At 37.1% G+C, this 20,336-nt stretch overlaps 1 protein-coding gene across 8 annotated transcripts in view; it reads right to left on the bottom strand.

Annotated features, from left to right (window-relative positions):
- Positions 1-20,336, bottom strand: part of Kiaa1109 (KIAA1109 ortholog) — a 240,137-nt gene that overhangs the window by 71,253 nt on the left and 148,548 nt on the right. For 7 of the 8 annotated variants that reach the window (XM_045130867.1, XM_045130873.1, XM_045130872.1 and 4 more), the window contains exons 47-52: positions 18,678-19,384; positions 18,124-18,369; positions 10,351-10,444; positions 8,463-8,513; positions 5,390-5,596; positions 2,245-2,483 (exon numbers count right to left, since the gene is read on the bottom strand). In XM_045130867.1, the coding sequence (XP_044986802.1) occupies positions 2,245-2,483; positions 5,390-5,596; positions 8,463-8,513; positions 10,351-10,444; positions 18,124-18,369; positions 18,678-19,384 (1,544 nt within the window). The remainder of the gene's footprint in view (positions 1-2,244; positions 2,484-5,389; positions 5,597-8,462; positions 8,514-10,350; positions 10,445-18,123; positions 18,370-18,677; positions 19,385-20,336) is intronic. The other variant, XM_045130870.1, reaches the window with a different exon arrangement.

Below are 20,336 nucleotides of genomic sequence, written 5' to 3'. Positions count from 1 at the left end.
AGACTACATATTGAATTCCAGGTCAGTCTGGGCTAGAGCAAGACCCTACCTCAAAAAAAATAAAAAAATAAAAATGAAAATAAAAAATAACACAGAGGAAATATTGGTAAATTCAGTTATACTAAATTTAGGTATATGTTTTTATCAAAATATTAAGCAAAATAATATGTCTTTAACTGAGTGATGATATGTGCTAAGGAAATACAATCCAAGATTTACTATACACAACACATAAATAATCTTCTGCATCAAAAAAATACAAATGGATTGAAAATATTTGACTAAACATATGCACAAAACCATTAAGAATATGAGAAAAAATACAAGGGTTTCTTAATCATATAAAAATTTAGTTTCACTAATAATCACTAAAACTACAATGTGACCCTACACAAGCAAAAATTAAAAAGCCAGACTATGGTGCCATGTCTGTGTAGTATAAGTGGTGGAACAATGGAAACTCTAATGCTGGTGGAAAAGAAAGTTGGAAAAGATACTTTAGGAGGAAGTTTTCCATTTCCTACTAAATCTGAAAGTACATTTACTTCATTACCTAATTGTGCTGCCACATAAGAAACCTTAAAACATCTTGCAACTGTGTGTGAGCATCCTCATAATCACAAAGAAAGTCCAAAGATCCAACAAAGAACAGAATGTATAAGTAAGCTATTACATAACCACTTACTGCACTGTGCTGCTAAATTTCAGTGGATGGGCTGGAAAGATGGATCAGCAGTTAAGGACTTGCTTGCAAAGCTTAAGGGTCCAAGTTAATTTCTCCAGTATCCACGTAAAGCCAGATGCACAAAGTGGCACATGAATCTGGAGTTCATTTGCAACAGTTAGAGGCCCTGGCATGCCCATTCTCCTCCCCCATCCCTTCAAATAAATAATTAAATTTCTACAGAAAATGAGTAAGTTAGATGGATGAATGGACAGGGATGAATCTTAAGCCCAACAGACAGCAAAAGGAAAAAACATCTAGTGTGATTTCATACACACACACATATACACACATATATGTATGTATATAGGTCACAAATGGTAAAGGCAAATTTTAAATAATTTGTCAATATACCCATGTGGTGGGAAAAAAAAATAAAATTTCCAACAGTGACTTCCTTAAGCAGTTAAACAGGCATTGAGGCACCTGCTGAAGAGTTGTCATTGTCAGACTGGCAAATTCATGCTACTTGATTATCTACTGAAATGTGTATGTTGGTATAAATGACAAATTTCATAATAAAAATTAAGAACTGAAAAGTTTTTGGAGAGATAGAAGTAGCTATTCTAAAGGCATCAATCTCTAAACTAAAGGCATTCAATGTGAAAAATTGAGAAATTCAGATGATTAAAACCCTGACAAAGCCTGGTGTGGTGGTGCTCGTTTTTAATCCCAGCACTCAGGAGGCAGAGGTAGGAGAATCACTGTGAGTTTGAGGACAGCCTGGAACTATACATAGTTCCAGGTCAGCCTGGGATAGATTGAAACTCTACCTCATAAAAACTAACAACAAAACAAACTTGATAGATCTAGAAATTGGTTCATTTATCCAACTTTAAATTGAAATTGAAGACAGGGCCTCAACAGTTGAATAATTTTGAGGAATTCAAGGAGGATTAACCTTATAAGGAGGCTTATTGAAATCTTTTATTTGACTAAAAATATCATTACTGGGCTAGAGAGATGGCTTAGCAGTTAAGGTGCTTGCCTGCAAAGCCAAAGGATCCAGGTTCAACTCCCCAAGACCCATGAAAGCTTGATGCACAAGGTGACACATGCCTCTGTAGTTCGTATGCTGCAGCTAGAGGCCCTAGTACACCTATTCTCTCTCTCTTTCTCTTTCCCTCTTTCTCTCAAATAAAAAAATTAAAAAAAGAACATCATTACTGATATTTAAGTAATCAAAATTATTTCATATAAATATAGTATTTTAAAAACCAAGTTTATCTTTCATCAAAATATTAGTTTCAGGCTGGAGAGTTAGCAATTAAGGCACTTGTCTGTGGAACCTAAGGACCCAGGCTTGATTCCCTAGTACCCACATAAGCTAGATACAGATGGTGGCACATGTGCCTGGAGTTCATTTGTAGTGGCTAGAGGCCCTAGCACACCTATTCATTCTTACCCCCCCCCATTTCTTTAATAAATAAATAAAATTTAAAAATAAGAATTAAAAACTAAAGTTTCTTTTCAAAACTATTATCAATATTAACAGGTTGAATTCAAAATTTTAATGTTACCTGTCATCCCATGACTTCTCATTCTTCCCATTTTATATTCTGCTTTCAAAGATGGTAAAAGTGCTGCTCCAATGGCTATCCCATCTAACATGGCACTGAATTTAAGAACAATAGGCTTTTTCTCTAAGCCTTCTGGTAGTTGAGGAAATTCATTTGTTTCAATAGGTGTTTGATTGACACTAGTTGGGGTTTTTTCAGAAGGTAATGGGGTGGCAATATCTTCTTTCACAGGCTGTGGGCTATAAATCAAAAAAAGAGGTTTGTTTTTTTTATGTAACTAATAGCAACCACTTTATTAAATAAACACTTATGGCCACTCTACTCACAATACCTAGGAAATGGAATGGAGATGTAGCACATTGAATAAACTCACTAGATTTCCCAGTTAAAAAAACAACTACTGAACACTAGTGATCTAGAAAAGCAAACAGGAAGAAATGATAAGAACCCTGGGCTGCTGCCCTTCCAGTGTGATACATATCATTAACATACAGCTGGAATTAAGCTCAGATTTACCCAATTACAAATTCTGACCCTTCCATTATGCATGCGACAGCTGACCACAATGCTACGAAAATTGCCACTACTAGTACTACGATTTAATAAAAACACCAACATCACCATTTGTCTACCTGGTATAGTTTTGTCTCACAAAATCCTTTAAAGTGATACAGCTATCTCATCTCCACTTTTCAAATGAGACGCCTAGCTAGAAAGTGGTTAAAAGTAGTATTTGAACCCAATCTGTGTGACTCCAAACCAGGCATTTTTTGTGTGTGTGGTATTTTGAGGTAGGGTCTTGCCCAGGCTGGCCTTGAACTCACAGGAATACGTCTACTTCTGTCTCCCAGGTGTTGGGATCAAATGTGTGGGCCACCACGCCCAGCTTTTAAAGCCTGACTTTTAACTACTATATCCTCTGACAATTAGTATCAAGAAAATTACTTAGAAAAAAATATGTATGTATGTATGTATGTATGTATGTTTGTTTGTTTGTTTGTTTTGTTTTTTGAGGTAGGGTCTCACTTTAGCTCAGGCAGACCTGGAATTCACTATGGAGTCTCAGGGTAGCCTTGAACTCATGGCAATCCTCCTACCTCTGCCTCCTGAGTGCTGGGATTAAAGGTGTGAGCCACATTTAGTGTGCGTGTGCATGCCCATGTATGCATATATGTGTGGAGGCCAAAGGACAAACTTGACTGCTGGTGCTGTCCACAGTTTTCCTTTTTAATACATGAGTTTAATGTGTGGTGCGTTTGCACATAGTATATGCATGTGTGGTCACATGCAAACATCACACGTGCATACACTGGTAGATATGAGAGGATGCTGGCTGTCCTCTATTGCGCTTCTACCTTACTTCCTTCAGAAGGGTCTCTCACTGATTCTGAAGCTATCTAACTTTTGGACAGACTGGTTGAACAGCAAGCCCAAGAAATCCTCTTGTCTCTGCCTGCCTCAGCACTGGTGCTAAAGGTATGTGAGGTTAGCCCAGGTTTTATGTGGATGTTAGGTACTGAACTTATGCCTTTGCGCTTGCACAGCAAGTACTCCTACCCATTAAGACATTTGCTGGCTCACATTCCACTTTTTTTTTCCAGTTACCATTTCACTCTAGCTAGGATGACCTGGAACTCACTTTGTAGCCTTGGGGTATCCTTGAACTCATGGTAATCCTTTTACCTCTGCCTCCCAAGGATTAAAGGCATGCACCAAACCTAGCCATAAAGCATTTTCTTTTTTAAATTTTTTCTTTCTCGAGGTAGGGTCTCAGTCTAGCTCAGACTGACCTGGAATTCACTATGTAGTCTCAGGGAGGCCTCCAACTCACGGTGGTCCTACCTTTGTCTCCAGATTGGGATTAAAGGCATGTGCCACTATGCCCATTTTAAAGCACTTTTTTTTTTGTTTTGTTTTGTTTTGTTATTTTCAAGGTAGGGTCTCACTCTAGGATGGCCTCAAACTCACAGCGAACCTCCTACTGCTGCCTCCCAAGTGCTGGGACTAAATATGTGCGCCACCATGGCCGGCTCAAATTCTTTTATTTTTTTGTTTGTTTTGAGGCAGGGCCTCTCACTGCCTTGGAACATGTCTAACTAGGCTAAACTGGATACTCTGACTTCCTAGCACTGGAATTATAAGCATATGCCACACTAGCTAGCTTCTATTATGTGGTCCTCATGCTTCAATAGCACATACTTTAGAAATTGAGCTATCTTCCAAGCCCCATATTATAACTACTTTTTGAGACAGATCTCATGTAACCCGGGTTGGCCTTGAATTCCTGGTCCTCCTGCTTCCACAATTCTGAGATTATAGATATGTGCCATCATTCCTGGCATTCCTAGAATATTTTAAAACTAAGATTCATACACTCCATATCCCATTCTCAGGAGAAATATATGTCAATTCTTTTAAGATTTTGTCAGCTTAAATTATAATTTATTATTATATGAAAATTAAAGACCTAGATAAAACACCTGGGGGAAAAATCACTCACCTATCAGGGCATACTAACATTTTATCATTTTATACTTTGGGGGAACACATAATGACTTTAAAAGTATTAAACACATAGACAAACTGTTATAGCTTTTGGAGACTAGGAATAAAGCTAAGCAATGCACATTATCATGAAAAGTGGCAAGAGACAAAAGGAAGAGGTCTGATTTACTGTCCTAAAATATTTGTTCCTTGGTATCTTAAGTAATGTTTTCATAATATGTAATGATTTCTTATAAATGAGAGCACAAAGCCATGCAAAGGACTAACAACTGCAATTTCTTAAAATTATTCAGTCATAAGTTTCAATGAACTAAAAGTATACAGGAATTGACAGTTTTAAAATTCATCAATTTGCTTTTTATTAGTATTTCTTGCGCATCCACAAATTTCTAGAATCTCTGAAGCTTTAGGCTTATGTTCTGTATTTATGCATATGGAATGATGATGGTAGCCTTTCTAAACTAATGCTTTAACAATATCCATCAATATTCCCATGATGTTGTCTAATCTTCCTCTGCCCCACTGTCCATAATGGTTAATGCTTACAGTATCCATTCATTTGACTATACACTTTTCATGTCACAGAAAAAAAAAAAAGTATCATCAGATAAGAGAATAGGAACAAACTACACTAACTTACACTGCAGAAGGTTGCCTAATGAGGTCTGAGATTTGTTTGGATAGTTGGTGAGAACTTCGAACCATCATGCTATGTAAGGTGGCAGGGTGCTGAGGAATATTGATGCTGATAGCTCCTACTTTGAACACTGCAGCATTGTTTGTCTTCAGCCCTCTCTGGGCACTGTAGAGAGCTTGGGACTTGGCGATGCTACATTTCACTACAGTTCTATAAAGAGAGAAGGAGGATCATTAAAATATATATACCCAAATCAACAAAACTTTTGAAAAAAGTCAAGAGCAAGAGACATTTTCTTAAATCATTCAATGAGCTAAAATGAGTTATTTTATGTATTAAAAGATGTACTGAAAATATTTTCTAAAGATATTAAAGCATTCATGTTTGATATTGCATTGAATAGCATGTTATTCCTTTATAATCATAGAAAACATGTAAGTAAAAGCACAAAACTTGACACATAAGTACATACACACATAAAATTCCACTCAGATTTTTTTTTTTGCCAAACAGAACTACCTTTTTTTCTCCAACTTATTTTAGGAATCTAAAGAAAAAACACCAAATACAAAAAAAAAAACTGCTGTCTATACTTCTAGTCTTATCAAAGAATATAACAAATCATCAATCATATACTCTGTTGAAACAAGCTGAAGGCAGGCTGTCCTGCTTTTAAAAAAATATTTTATTTATTTATTTATTTATTTATTTGACAGAGAAAGAGGGAGACTGAGAGAAAGAGAGAATATGGGTGCACCAGGGCCTCCAGCTACTGCAAAGGAACTCCAGGCTCATGTGCCCCCTTGTGCATCTGGCAAACGTGGGTCCTGGGGACTTGAACCTAGGTCCTTTGGCTTTGCAGGCAAACACTTTACCCGCTAAGCCATCCCTCCAGCCCCTGTCTTCCTTTAAAAAGACTACTGCTTGAACTCAGAAAGTAAAAGAAACTGGAAATGGGTCCTTGTATGATGGGGCACTGTGGTGGTTGTAGTGGAGGCTCACAATGGATCTTGGAGAGCCCTGTGAAATAGACTGAATTACACAGAATCGTTCAGTCTTCTTGGATATCTGACATGAACTTTTCATGAATCTAGCAAATAACTAGCATCCTACAAACTTTTAAAGTCACCACTGTGGAAAGATTTTGGCTACTCCTTTCTTATAGAAAACTCTTCAACAAAAGGAAACTCTTCAATATATACTAAATGTTGTATGGCTTAGACTAACTGAAAAATCTCTTCAAGAATTATAGTAAAACAATGAGCAGATGACTCTTATTGATAGTGTGTCAATGATTTAATAGTCCAGGTCTCTTTACACCCCTTCCCCAAAGCCTCCATTACTTTGATCAATGCAAGATCATAATATAATTTGACTCTCCAAAATGCTGACTATACCAGAAAGCTTACTGCTATTTATGTATCAGTTAGTTCTTCAACATAGTAAAAATATAAACTGAATTTATTCTTTATTTTCCAGTCTACTTTTATAACTTAACAGTAGTCTGCATAAATATTACTTTAAATTTCATAAAGACATATATAATGCTTGATTTTCAATTTAACCCCAGAGTCAGAACTGAAAACAAATGGGACTGTCTGCTCTGATAATGCAGATCCTAGTGAGATATTTCCAATGAAAATTTTGATGTAAAGAGTTTCAGGGATCTGTCATGCCCAATATTAGTGAGGCTCATTTATACTGATACCTATACCAACGATGTCAACTAATTCAAGAGACATTCTTTGGATTTGGACAACATGATTGTCTTACACCTACCATTAGTTCCAACTTGATCACTAGCCTATCCCTTCTCCTTCAACAGGTAGACCCCAAACCTTAGAGGCAAGAAGGAGTACACAAACTGATTTAACTTTGCCTATGTTGTTTACCTAAAATTAGCTATGCATGAAGAGCCCATATACAATGGGATGTGGAGTGACTGCAATGACTCCATACTCCATAGTCAATGATTAAAACTCACCAAAACCTCCTTTAAACTTGGCAACTGCTGTTCACATGTTTACCTGTCAGCATAAATCTCTCAAAGGGAAGAAGGTGGTCTATAAGTGACATCACAATAAAGATTGCCTCTTTTGCCTTCCAGAAGCCAAATATAATTTTTAGCACATAATATATAAATAAATGATTATTGCAGAGGTGTGATCTTCAGCTACTAAAAATATTCTCAAGTCAATATTGATATTTTTTTTTTGCTAAATATCCAGAGAATACAGTGAATAAAGGAAAGAAAACAATAAATTCCTAGCTCTGAAGTGGAATTAAATGTGTGTGTGTGTGTGTGTTTTGTTAAAATAACATAAATACATAAGACTAATTTGTAGAAAATCCTGTTATTTAATATTAGTGTCTCTTAGAACTTTTAGTTGACTGATGAAGTATAAAAACATCATAATAAGCCTACCAAAAGACTTTTAATGTTTTGTCTATGGCCTGTTGTCTCATCAAATATGATATTCTTACCATCAGGGAACATAATATGCAGATTTACCTATTTATTCAGCATATTCAAACAGTGAAAAAATTAGCGCTAAGTAACTTATGAATTTGTCATGGTGATAGACTCGTGATGAACATCTAATTACATACTGCAATTACAGTTTATCAACACAAAATATCAGATACAAAATGGGTTAAATTAAGCCACTCAAAATATAAAGTTGCATATACTAAATGCCATAGATAAAACTTGTCAACAGGAAAATAAACTCTTTTCCCCAAAAACTGACTTAGCTGAAATATACAGGTGTGTTTTTGTAAAGCTGAAAACTACTTTGCCATTAGGAGGATTCTTTGATATAAATAATTTTTTTGGTTTCTATTATCATATCAAACATTAACAAACATCAGTGAAAATAGAAACTTCACAGTAATATGTGTACAGGAGCACAAACAACATTCAACTAACTATATGGTTACAACCTGGCCCCAAAACCTCCCTTGGGCTTTCTTTGACTGCCATTTTGAATTTGTGTCTGTAACAATATACATCCCTGAGATAATTAATCATTCAATACTATGTTAACTACAAGCCATGAAAAAGAATATGACATACAGAAACTCTTGTTTGGCTGTACTTGTAGGAGATGTAGGAAAATCCTCCAGTCTACAGATGAAGATTCAAGAGAAAGCAGGAAAACAAAAAGGAAGGAAGTAAGCATTCATATGTAAATTAGTTATAACATGGCCAATCTGAAAAGCTTTACTAATTTCCACTCTTAATTCTATGAGACTAGCCATGACAAATTAATAACTTAAAAAATTAAAATTAATAAAGACCCTTACTTGAGGGGGGAAAAGGCAAGAAGTATCCATGACATATTTTTTTATAGACATTTTACAAGGCTCTACAAAATCAAAGTTGATATAAAGCCCTTTACTTGAAAGAGAACAGATAAAGATTTAAGAGGACACAGTAAATACAGCACATGGTTTAGTAACCATGATTCTTCAGATTTAGAGTTAATGGAGAATTCACAGAATCTGCCACCTGTGTAGCTTTCTTCAGGAAAAACATAGTTTGGGCATCATTTGTCAATGTATAATTTTAAGTATTTTAACCAAATATTTTGATATTTTAGAACTTCAAATTCTTATTGTTCTATAAAACAGGTATAGAACCTCCTCAGTTCACAAGATTGCAGTGAGTATTAGATAAAAGAACTCATGTGAGGCTCCGGGCTCACAGCAAGCACTTCACCCCATCCCATTTCCTCAATGAATGCAGAGAGGTCTCTGTTCCAATGATGGGAATTTCCTGGTCTTCTGTGAAAAGACTGCTTAGAAAGTAGGATCTGGACCCTAAAAAGCTATTGTGAGATGTACTATCATTACTTCTATAATTTATAGGACTAAACTACTAGGAAGTCTTAAACCTGAGATGTTTTAAGCACAGCCTTGAACAGGCTCAAGTGTTCCCTATGTTAACCAAAATTCCCTACAGAAGTCTATGGCCTACTTATCAACATCTACTTAAGGGAAATTTTGCCCAAGATAGCTTTTGCATTATCCATATTTTCAAAATATTATGACTGGAGCTATAATTGATGACAGTTTTTAGTTAGTCTATGAATATTTTTTAATGTATGGGACCAAAATTCTACTTAGTGGTTATTTAGCAGGATGATATATTACAGAATAACACTAGCACATTAACTAGTATACCATAGAGAGTATTTTCTTGAAATATGATCTAAATTATCAAAACACTTTGCAGTTATAATATAAAATGTTCCATTGTAAGAAAGTCAGGAATGACATATGATCAAGGACATAAGCAAGTCAATGGTTAAACGTATCTATCACAGATAAATGGTCTGCATACCATGTGCAAAGGTTATCATTCTAGAGTAATTCTCAAAGATCCAAAAGCAAAGCTTATGAGAAAAAGTCAAAATAAAAGCTTTAGGATATACTTTCTGTTTGTTTTGAAACAAGGTCTCAGTGTGTAGCCCAGCCTCCCAAGTGCTGTAATTATAGGTATGAGCCACCACACCTGGCTTGTTTATGTTCTATAAATAAGGCATAATGTACAGTATAACATGGATTTGAAAGACTTTACTGTTATGCTTATTAAATGTAAAAATGATGAAGTTTTGAAATTCAAGTGAAAATGAGTAATGATTAAAGAAAACCTGTATTCTATGTCCTTAATTTGAATTAACTATTTGAATTATATGATTACTTGCATAGTATGTACAAAACAGAAATCTGTATGTGATAATTTTACTAGGAGTCAGATTCTCTTTTGGAGGGGAGGCTGGGTGAGCACAGGTAGCAAAACAACATTTTACTTGGTGATATTCTTAATGACAAAATGTCAATACTTGGTAGCATTGCACAAAACTCAAAATTCACAAAGTGTCAATTCATGCAAAGAATTTCTAGTTTTCTATAAAGCTATAACAAACATGTATAATAAAATATTAAAATAACACACTTACTGTATATTTGGTGTGATCCCTTCAAGCAGCACAATATTAACCCCACCAATATGAGCAGTGGCACATGTCTCAGTCATCTTTTGATGTAGAACATCTTAAATATGAGAAAAAACAATTTGAATTCTGAAAATATGATTTTATTTTTGAGGTAGGGTCTCACTCAAGCCCAGGCTGACCTGGAATTCATTATGTAGTCTCAGGGTAGCCTTGAACTCACATTGATCATCCTACCTCTGCCTCCCAAATGCTGGAAATAAAGGCATGCACCACCATGACCGGCTATAGGAAACTGCACTTATGCAAAGATAATTTTGACAGAGCAGCATGCATTAATTAAATTACTATTATGAAACAGTCCCTATTGCTCACACATTTAGAAAATGAAAAAAGGAAAGAAAAAAGAAATGGCATGAGCTATTAGTCCACATAAAACTCCTAGGACTTAAATAGAAAGTATAACTATTCTCATTACTTACAAAAGTTAATATGTTAACATGTAATTGTGCCTTTTTCATTTAGCATTTTTCATAAGGAGATTCCACAATGCAATCAATCTGTAATGGGTGAACTATACGTAGTCAAGCAATCAACTCTCTAACAGACAACTGTCTGCTTCTGTGTACACACAGGTTCACAAACCTCTGATTCTTCTATCTGAGTTTGTAAAACTAAAATTACCAAACCAACAGATGTATGTAGTTTAACGTTTTTAAAGGTTTTACTGATAAAACCTATTAAAAGTAACATTCTGGAAGGCTAAACTAATTTATATCTATCTAAAAGTGAATGCAAACATCCATTTCTAGCAAAAAAAAAAAAAAAATCATTCTCGTTCTGGGTAAGATGGCGGCATAGGAACCACACCAAACCAGCCGATGGAGGGATTTAAGCAAAACCCCAGCAAAATACACTCTTTTGGAAAGTGAAGGAGTATAGGTTATTCTTAGACATAGAGGAGAAGCCAGAGACCAAGATCCCCAGAAAGGAGAAAAATGGTGAGAGTCCCAGTGAGGCGCTCGGGGTCTGCCCAGCACCACGCCACCAGGCACACAGTAGCAGCAGTGACCAAAAAACAGATTTTTCAACTCCATCAGCTTTCTTGCAAAGTTAAGAACTCTGAAGGAAAGATAGCTGAGATCAACTAAAGAGCTACAGAAAGTGCAAGCAACTCGGAAAGTCTGAAGTCTCCCATCCCCCACCATCAGAATATCGAACCTACAGCATTCAGCCCCCAGTGGCAGCACAGCCAGGAGAGCAGGTCAGAGAGAGGTACAGCTGCACAGCACAACATGGAGGGATTGAGTGGGCACTCAGCGTTGATGAGAGCGGAAGCCACCCCAAAAGGTAATGAGGCTGACTGACAAAAAACAAATAAATAAACAAACAACAACAACAAAAACCCACAGGAACACAGTCCTGCAAGAGCTAATCTCTTTCCTTGTCAGGGCAGGTTATGGGGCATATATTCTTGGTTGGCTCTACCATTTTCAAATAACCTGTATTTGGGGGTTGAATTTTATTGCCTTTGGTGCTTTCATATATATATAGGGCCTTTGTGTTTTGCTTCTGTCATTATTGAGGGCAGGATCTGATCCAGATCCAGGTTTACCTGGAACTCAATTCAAAACAGAAATCTCTACCTCCCAACTGACAGGATTAAGGGTATAGAACAACACACATCCTTAGGGATTTTGCCCGTATAGACTATCTGTTTGTTTTAATCCCCACAGTTGCATACTTTGGGCTGGTTTTTATTGTCTATGTTACATGGTTGAAGTTTAGAATTTGAGAGTAAATTATTCCACCCAGTCGACTAGAATACTTGCTTAGCAAGCAAACTCAACACCAAGGAGTACTACTGTGACTTGACTGGGGGACAAGAGCTACACCTAGCACATTGAAATCATATGTTGAGGGGATATAGAGGTGAACTGCCACTTCTGGGAACACTACAGATAAGGAGAAAACCCAACCATCAAATCAATTCAGTATGCGAAAGTCTACAGTATAATACAAGAAACCCAAAGAATCAAGACAATACAGCCCCACCAAAAACTATAAATCCATCAGAAATGATCACTAATGAGACTGTTTTGGATGAAATGCCTGACAGAGATTTTAAGAAAATGATGGCAAAGACATCAGAGCAGAAATGAAGGAAATCAAAGAAGAAAACAAAGGAATTAAAGAAGAAAAAAACTTCTGCAAGAGAACACAGGAAACCAGCTTAATGAAATAAAGAGGTCATTACAAGACATGAGGAAGGAAATAGAAATATTGAAGAAAAACCAGGCTGAAATCACAGAAGACCAGGCTCCGAGGAATACAGTCAGTGAAATAAAAAACCCTGTGGAAAGTCTCACTAGTAGAATGGATAAAGAGGAGAACAGAATATCTAAGCTAGAAGACCAGATGGCAGACCTAATACTGTCCAACAAAGAGAAAGAAAAGCTAATAGCAAGGTATGAATGGGAAGTTGAAGATATCCAGGACACTATGAAAAGATCAAACATAGGAATTCAGGGTATAACAGAAGGAGAAGGATTTCAATCCAGAGGCTTAGTAGGTGTTTTCAACAAAATCACAGAAGGAAATTTTCTCCAAATTGGGAAATGAATGCAAATGCAGATACAAGAAGCTTTTAGATTACCAAACAGACAAAATCTGGAAAGAACCTCTCCTCATCAAGTTATAACTAAACTATTAAACACACAAACCAAAGAAAATATATTGAAAGCAGTTAGAGACAAAAGGTAAATCACCTACAAAGGCAAGCCCATTAGAATAACTACAGATTACTCAACACAAACTTTAAAAGCCAGAAAGACTTGGAATGATGTATTCTAAGTTCTGAAAGATAACAACTGTCAACTAAGATTAGTTTATCCTACAAAGCTATCTATCCAACTTGATGGAGAAATAAGAACATTGCACAACAAAAACAGGCTAAAGGAATTTATGACAACTATACCAGCTCTACAGAAAATACTTAAAGGAATTCTTCATGCTGAAGAAAAAGCAAAACACACACAGGAAGAAATAGGAAAACATAAACCACACTCAACACTTAAAACAAAAGAGCAAAGGGAAAACAGGAAACACTACAAAATAAGAAGAATGGTGAGAATAAATGCATACCTTTCAATAATAACTCTTAATATCAGTGGCCTCAATGTACCAACCAAAAGACAAAGGCATGCAGACTGGATTAAAAGTCAGGATGCTGCCATCTGTTGCCTCCAGGAAACTCATCTTTCAATAAAAGATAGGTACCACCTTAGGTGAAAGGATAGAAAACGGTATTTCAAGCAAATGGGCCTAGGAAACATGCAGCGGTGGCTATCCTAATAACTGACATGATGGACTTCAAACCAACATTAATGAGGAAAGATAAAGAAGGTCATTTTATACTGATTAAAGGAACACTCCAACAGGAGGACATTACAATACTAAACATATATGCATCTAACATAGGGGCTCCCAGTTTCATCAAACAAGCACTAATAGACTTAAGGTCACTGATAACATCAAACAATTGTAGTGGAAGACTTCAATACTCCACTCTCATCAACTGACAGGTCATCCCAACAAAAAATAAACAGAGAGACATCTGAATTAAATCATGTCATGGAACAAATGGACCAAACAGATATCTACAGAACATAACAACCAAATGCTACAGAACATACATTTTTCTCAGCAGCGCATGGTACGTTCTCTAAAGTAGACCATATATTTAGACACAAAGCAAATCTCCACAAATATAGGAAAACTGAAATAATCCCTTTTACTCCATCTGACCACAATGGGATTAAAACGCAAATCAGCAACAAGAAAATCTAAAGAGATACAGAAATTCATGGAGACTAAATAGTATACTATTGAATGATCAATGGGTGATTGAAAAAATCAAAAAGGAAATAAAAAAATTCACAGAATCAAATAACAATAATACAACATACCAAAAGCTTTGGGATACAAAATGAAGGTAGTCCTAAGAGGGAAATTTATAGTTCTAAGTACCTATATTAAGAAGTTAGAGATTACACAAATAATTTAATGCTTTAACTTAAGGCCTTTGAAAAGGAAGAACAAGACAATCCAAAAAACAGTAGACAAGAAGAAATAATAAAGTTTGGGGCAGAACTTAATGAAATAGAAACACACACACACACACAAAAAAAAAAAACCACCAAAGAATCAACGAACCAAAGAGTTGTTTCTTTGAAAGGATAACTAAGATTGATAAACCCTTAGCAAATTTGACCAGAAGAGAGAAGAGATAGCAATTAATAAGAATAGAGATGAGGGCCGGGCGTGGTGGCGTATGCCTTTAATCCCAGCACTCAGAGGCCACCCTGAGACTGCATAGTGAATTCCAGGTCAGCCTGTGCTAGAGAAACCTATCTCAAAAAGAAAAAGAAAAAAGATTAGAGATGAAAAAGTCACCATTGCAACAGATACCAAAAAAATTCAGACAATTTTAAGGATATACATTAAGAATATATATGCCTCTAAGTTTGAAAATCTGAAAGAAATGGATGATTTCCTTGATTCATATGACCTACAAAAATTAAATCAAGATGAGATAAACCATTTAAATAGACCTATAACAAGTACAAAGATCCAAGCAGTTATAAAAAGTTTTCCAACTAAAAATAGCCCAGGCCTAGATGGATTCACTGGTGAATTGTACCAGACATTCAGGGAAGAACTAACACCACTGCTTCTCAAACTTTTCCATGAAATAGAAAAGGAAGGAACTCCACTGAACTCCTATGAAGCCAGCATCACCCTCATACCAAAAAGTGTTCTACATCCTTAGCCATCAGGAAATTGCAAATTAAAACTAACTTGTGATCCCCTTTCTCCCATCAGAATGACTACCATCAAAAAACAAATGACAATAAATGTTGGCGAGGGTGAGGTAAAAGGGGAACCCTTCTACACTGTTGGTGGGAATGTAATCTGGTACAGCCATTATAGAAATCAGTGTGAAGGTTCTTGAGACATCTAAAAATAGATCTGCCATATGTTCCAGCTATAGCACTCCCAGGCATATATCCTATTGACTCGTCTTACTATCTTAGTGTATATAGACTTGTGTGTGATCTGGAAATAAAACTCAGTAGCAGAGGCCCATAAGCTAGGAAAAGGCTGTAAGGGAGATAGGAAAGGGAATGGTATTATATATATGTAAGTAAAAGAACAGATTACAGGGAGGGGAAAGGCCTAAGTGAGGTCAGGGGAAGAAATTATATAAAAGGAAGGTGGGGGAGGGTCCATCAAAATTCAAGATATTCTGAATAAGACATATGAAAATCTACTTTCTTGAATAATAGCACATCCAGAAGCCATAGATTGTTACTAGAAAATTTTCAGTGCCAGGGATGGGATACCTTCCATTGAGTTGTTGGTCAGGGAGGTCCCTGTTGCCTCTAAAACATTATAGGCTACTGCCAAGGACCTTGGTTTCCCATGAGAAAGAGATGGTAAGACCCTATTGCTGCAGACTTCATATGCCTATGCAGCAAAGTCACTGAGAAATCAAGCTGGTGCTGAGCAAAAAACCTTCTCCTATAGCCCAGCTAATGGAAAGCTGGAAAAAGCGGCACTGTATGCCACCTTATGGGCAACAGAAGTCATCAGTGGTGAAAACAGTGGACACTGGAAGCCTCAAGTTTGGCCAGACAGGCCAAATGACTGAACAAGTCCAACAGTGACATGCCTGCTTTGGGGGAAACCACCTGCTCTCTAATTGGACTGAAGGCCCACTCTATGGGAGGGAATACAAGCCTGGTACTGAAAACTTAATCAAAAGCCTATAGCAGGGGAGGTCATTAGCCTTAGGGATATAAAGCCTGTTCTTGCCTGGATAAATGAATGTTTTACTCTCACCAAATTTCCCTGAAAGCACTACACTTAATGTTCATAGTCATATATTAATGCTACTTTCACTTTTGGTTAGAGAAGCTTCTCTTTTCTTTTTTTTTAAATTATTTATTTATTTATTTGAGAGCAACAGACACAGAGAGAAAGACAGATAGAAGGAGAGAGAGAGAATGGGCGTGCCAGGGCTTCCAGCCTCTGCCAACGAACTCCAGACGCGTGCGCCCCCTTGTGCATCTGGCTAACGTGGGACCTGGGGAACCGAGGCTCGAACCGGGGTCCTTAGGCTTCACAGGCAAGCGCTTAACCACTAAGCCATCTCTCCAGCCCAAGCTTCTCTTTTCTAATGGTGATGACCACTGGGATGACCCAAAAGGCAACACAGTGCTGAGAAGAAGGGACAAAGGAGTGTCCAGCACTTAAAACATCTCACACCCTCCAAGGCTCAGGGTCCATTGAGGAAGAGGTGGCAGAACGAATGTAAGGTCCAAAGGCAGGGTACCACTCCTTACATATAACTGTCTGGACAGAATTTGGCCTTGATATCCAAGACCTCGCAGTGCCTAGCAATACCTACAGAAGACCCTCATACTAGCAGAAAAAGATAATGACATCAAATTAAAAGAGAGACTAATGGAGAGAGGGAAGGGATATGATGGAGAGCAGAGTTATGAAGGGGAAAGTGGGGGAGGGGAAGGAAATACCATGGTTTGTTGTAAGTATAGAAGGTGTCAACAAATAAATATATGTATTGGGCTGGAGAGATGACTTAGCAGTTAAGCGCTTGCCTATAAAGCCTAAGGACCCTGCTTCGAGGCTTGATTCTCCAGTACCCACATAAACCAGATGCACAAGGGGCGCACGTATCTGGAGTTTGTATGCAGTGGCTGGAGGCCCTGGCGTGTCCATTCTCTCTCTCTGTCTTTCCTTCTCCGTCTGTTGCTCTCAAATAAATAAATAAATAAACAAGATTTTAAAAAATCATTCTCACCAAAACTGGGCAATATCATTCTTTCTTCTTAAAACAAGTCAGAGAAAATTTTACATCAATTTAGTCATCTCTACTCTTGTACACTGTCCATATCCTTTGCCTTGAGGCTAATATGCTTGCATTCTTCTTAGCAATTTATGGCCCATCCCATTTATTTACAAAAATTTCAATGTAAAATATTCTTTTAAATCATAAATGGTACAGTATAAAACAAAACAGTTAAAGGACAATATTCAATACACAATAGATTCAAAATAACTTTGGCTTAGATCAATATATACAACAATCATAAAATTAACAAAAACACATGGTCAGTCAAAATTTCTTTTGCAGACCAGAATAAAAACACTAGAATTCTGCAGGCTCAATTGCACACTGCTATATCCACACATTGTAAGCATTCAGATTTATTTTAGCATCTCTAAAACTGGGATGAATTTTACAATGAACGGTATCAGGCACCATGATTTTCTCTTGTGATCATAAAGTCATGTTGCATATTTAGACAGCTGTTCTCTTAGACCTGATGTACTGCCACCACTGTGTGATCACTCTTTAGATGACAGCACATTTTCATTAGCCTATGAACCTTTTTATAAGTCTATTAAAATGAGTACTAGGAGAAAAGCAAATATTGCAGAAATTATTTTCTTCATACTTTCAGTCATTATTATTAGTTGATATTCAAATAGAGTAAAAAAAGGTATGTGAGAGATATTATCTACATATCTCTGTGCCCAAAAGTTTTCACTGGATATTCAGGCTACCTCAACTACTGATCTTCAATGACATTGAAAACTTTTGGTACTCTACCTTGCTCCTTCCCAATTCAGAAACATGGTATTGGTTTCCTTTCAGCAAAGCAGCATCACAGTACTAGATAAGCACTGTACCTTTCATCTTTTCCTTAAGCGTGAAACTGCCATGGATCCTTTTCAGTTCTGACTCCATCGTTAGCCCTCCAATGTCAGCCTCAAGGTGTGTGCGGTTTACCATACCAATCCCAAAAACTATTAGAGTCACATGCTGAGGTTCAGATGTTACCAGGCTGCGTTTCCTTTGTGTTTTAGTCAAACTGTTGTTGTCCTGTTCATTCTCAAACACAACTCTACATGTTGCCTCTGTAGGGCTCCGGACTCCTTATGAGCAAAGGGAAATGTGAAGTTTTAGATATGAAAATTGAGAACTAGAACATTCCAAGCATATTCCCTTTCTTGCCCTCAAATTGCCCACTAGTTCTCTTCCTTTCCTTTTCTGATACAACTTTTTCACCAAAAAGAAGTCACTGGCATGGTATCTGAATCAGTACTGTTTTCCCTGTTTGGTATTGACAATTTTTCTGCATTTCAATTACACACTTTTAACACTGGGAAGATATGATGAACAACCTATTGTTTGCTTTATTATACTTCTGAATAGAAATTTTAAAATTATAAAAACGTCTTACCTGCTGGTCCAAATGTTTCTGAAGATTTTTCCAATATTCCTGTTGGATCAGAAATGAGTGAGTAGAAATTAAGCAATTTATACATATTCTGCCAACACTCAGCTGAAGGCTCACTCTGCTCTGACACTGTAATAGAGTCTGAGTCATCCATATGAACAGTCATGTGATCTACCACATCTCTTGAACCTTTCCTGGATACTTTGGAGGTTCTCCTTTCAGATCGTCCTAATGAGTTTTTGTTTCGAGATTCCTTTTTGTTATTCTCATTGTTGGCTCGTTTGTTCTTAACATTATTTACTCTGTTGCCACCATTGAGACTTCCTCTGGAACTCCGGCTGAAGTCAGATGAACGAAAATCCCGGTGCTTCCTGGTTTTGAAGGTAGGAGTTGGAGAAGCTGATCCAGCTGTGTATCTACTGAGTTTAATGTCAGTCTGAGTTGCTTTGATGTCATCTATCATCGTACTAAACTGATGAATAAGGCGAACCAAAGCCATATCTACATGCTGACTTATTGACTGACAAGAAATGGTGAAGTTGCAATGGAAGGTATTATAATAACGCTTGTTGAGATCATGAAAGGAAAGGGCACTGGTGGAAGTCTGAGGAGTGCACACTGATTTTTCCATCACAACAGCACTGATGCTGAAGGTTTCCAACATTAATGCAGGTTTGAACTCAAGTGGGGGAAGATTCACATGGCCTTGCCTAAAAAGTCCAAAAGAAAATGACAAGGTAATGATTAGTGTTTAGTAAAACTGCACATTTTTGCAAACTTATAAGCAAAATAACTTCCAGGATAAAATGTGGTATAGCCCTTTTAATCTTAAACAAGGTATCTAGTAGATTATTCTATTCTACCTTGTCAAACCTTGTTATACGTCACCAGCTGCACCTTAAATTTCTCTTGGTGACTTTCTTCTAAAATAAATTATCTTGGATTATGAAATAATTTCACTTAAATGATTAAAAATTCTTCCTACTTGACTTCCGGTTAAGATGGCAGGGTAGGAACCACACCAAAGCAGCCTGGGGGGGTAAGCCAAAAAAAACACAACAAAATACACACTTGTACTAACAAGTGAGGTGTATAGGAAACTGAAATGGCAGTTGAGAAGTAGGAGAGATGCAGAGCCCGCAAAGCCCACACAGGCCAGCGGCTCCAGCAGCAGCAGCAGTTGTCAGGTCTGTGGGAGTGCAGCCACCAGGCTCAGCTTGAGCTGCAGGCAAAGTCAGGTGAGGGGATTTTTCACTCACAATGGAACTCTCCGCAAACTCAAGAAACGTGAAGGGAGAATGGCAGTGAACAACGGAGGAGCATCACAAGGTAGAAGAACACATGGACCAGCGAGAGAACTAGAGCTAGCATAGGCAGCCACCCCTCCCCCAATGCCAGTGTCCAACTCCGGCTAACAGAGCAGCAATCCCACCAGCCTACTTGAACCTACAGTGCACCAAAGAGGAACCCAAGCAGGAGCACAGCATAACTGGATCAAAATCATCCCAAAAGGTAACTGGGATTACACCAGGTCAGGACCCACCTAATAAACCTGGTATATAGGCCTGAACCAGAAGTGCTAATTACACCATCCATATCAGGATAAATTATGTGTTAAATCTGATGGAAGGTCAGATTTGCCATTCTTAAATAAGCTACATT

Source organism: Jaculus jaculus, chromosome 12 (genome assembly GCF_020740685.1).
Source record: "Jaculus jaculus isolate mJacJac1 chromosome 12, mJacJac1.mat.Y.cur, whole genome shotgun sequence".
Lineage (NCBI taxonomy): Eukaryota > Metazoa > Chordata > Mammalia > Rodentia > Dipodidae > Jaculus > Jaculus jaculus.
Note: the sequence above shows the minus strand (reverse complement) of the source record. Positions and strands in the feature narration are given on the sequence as shown.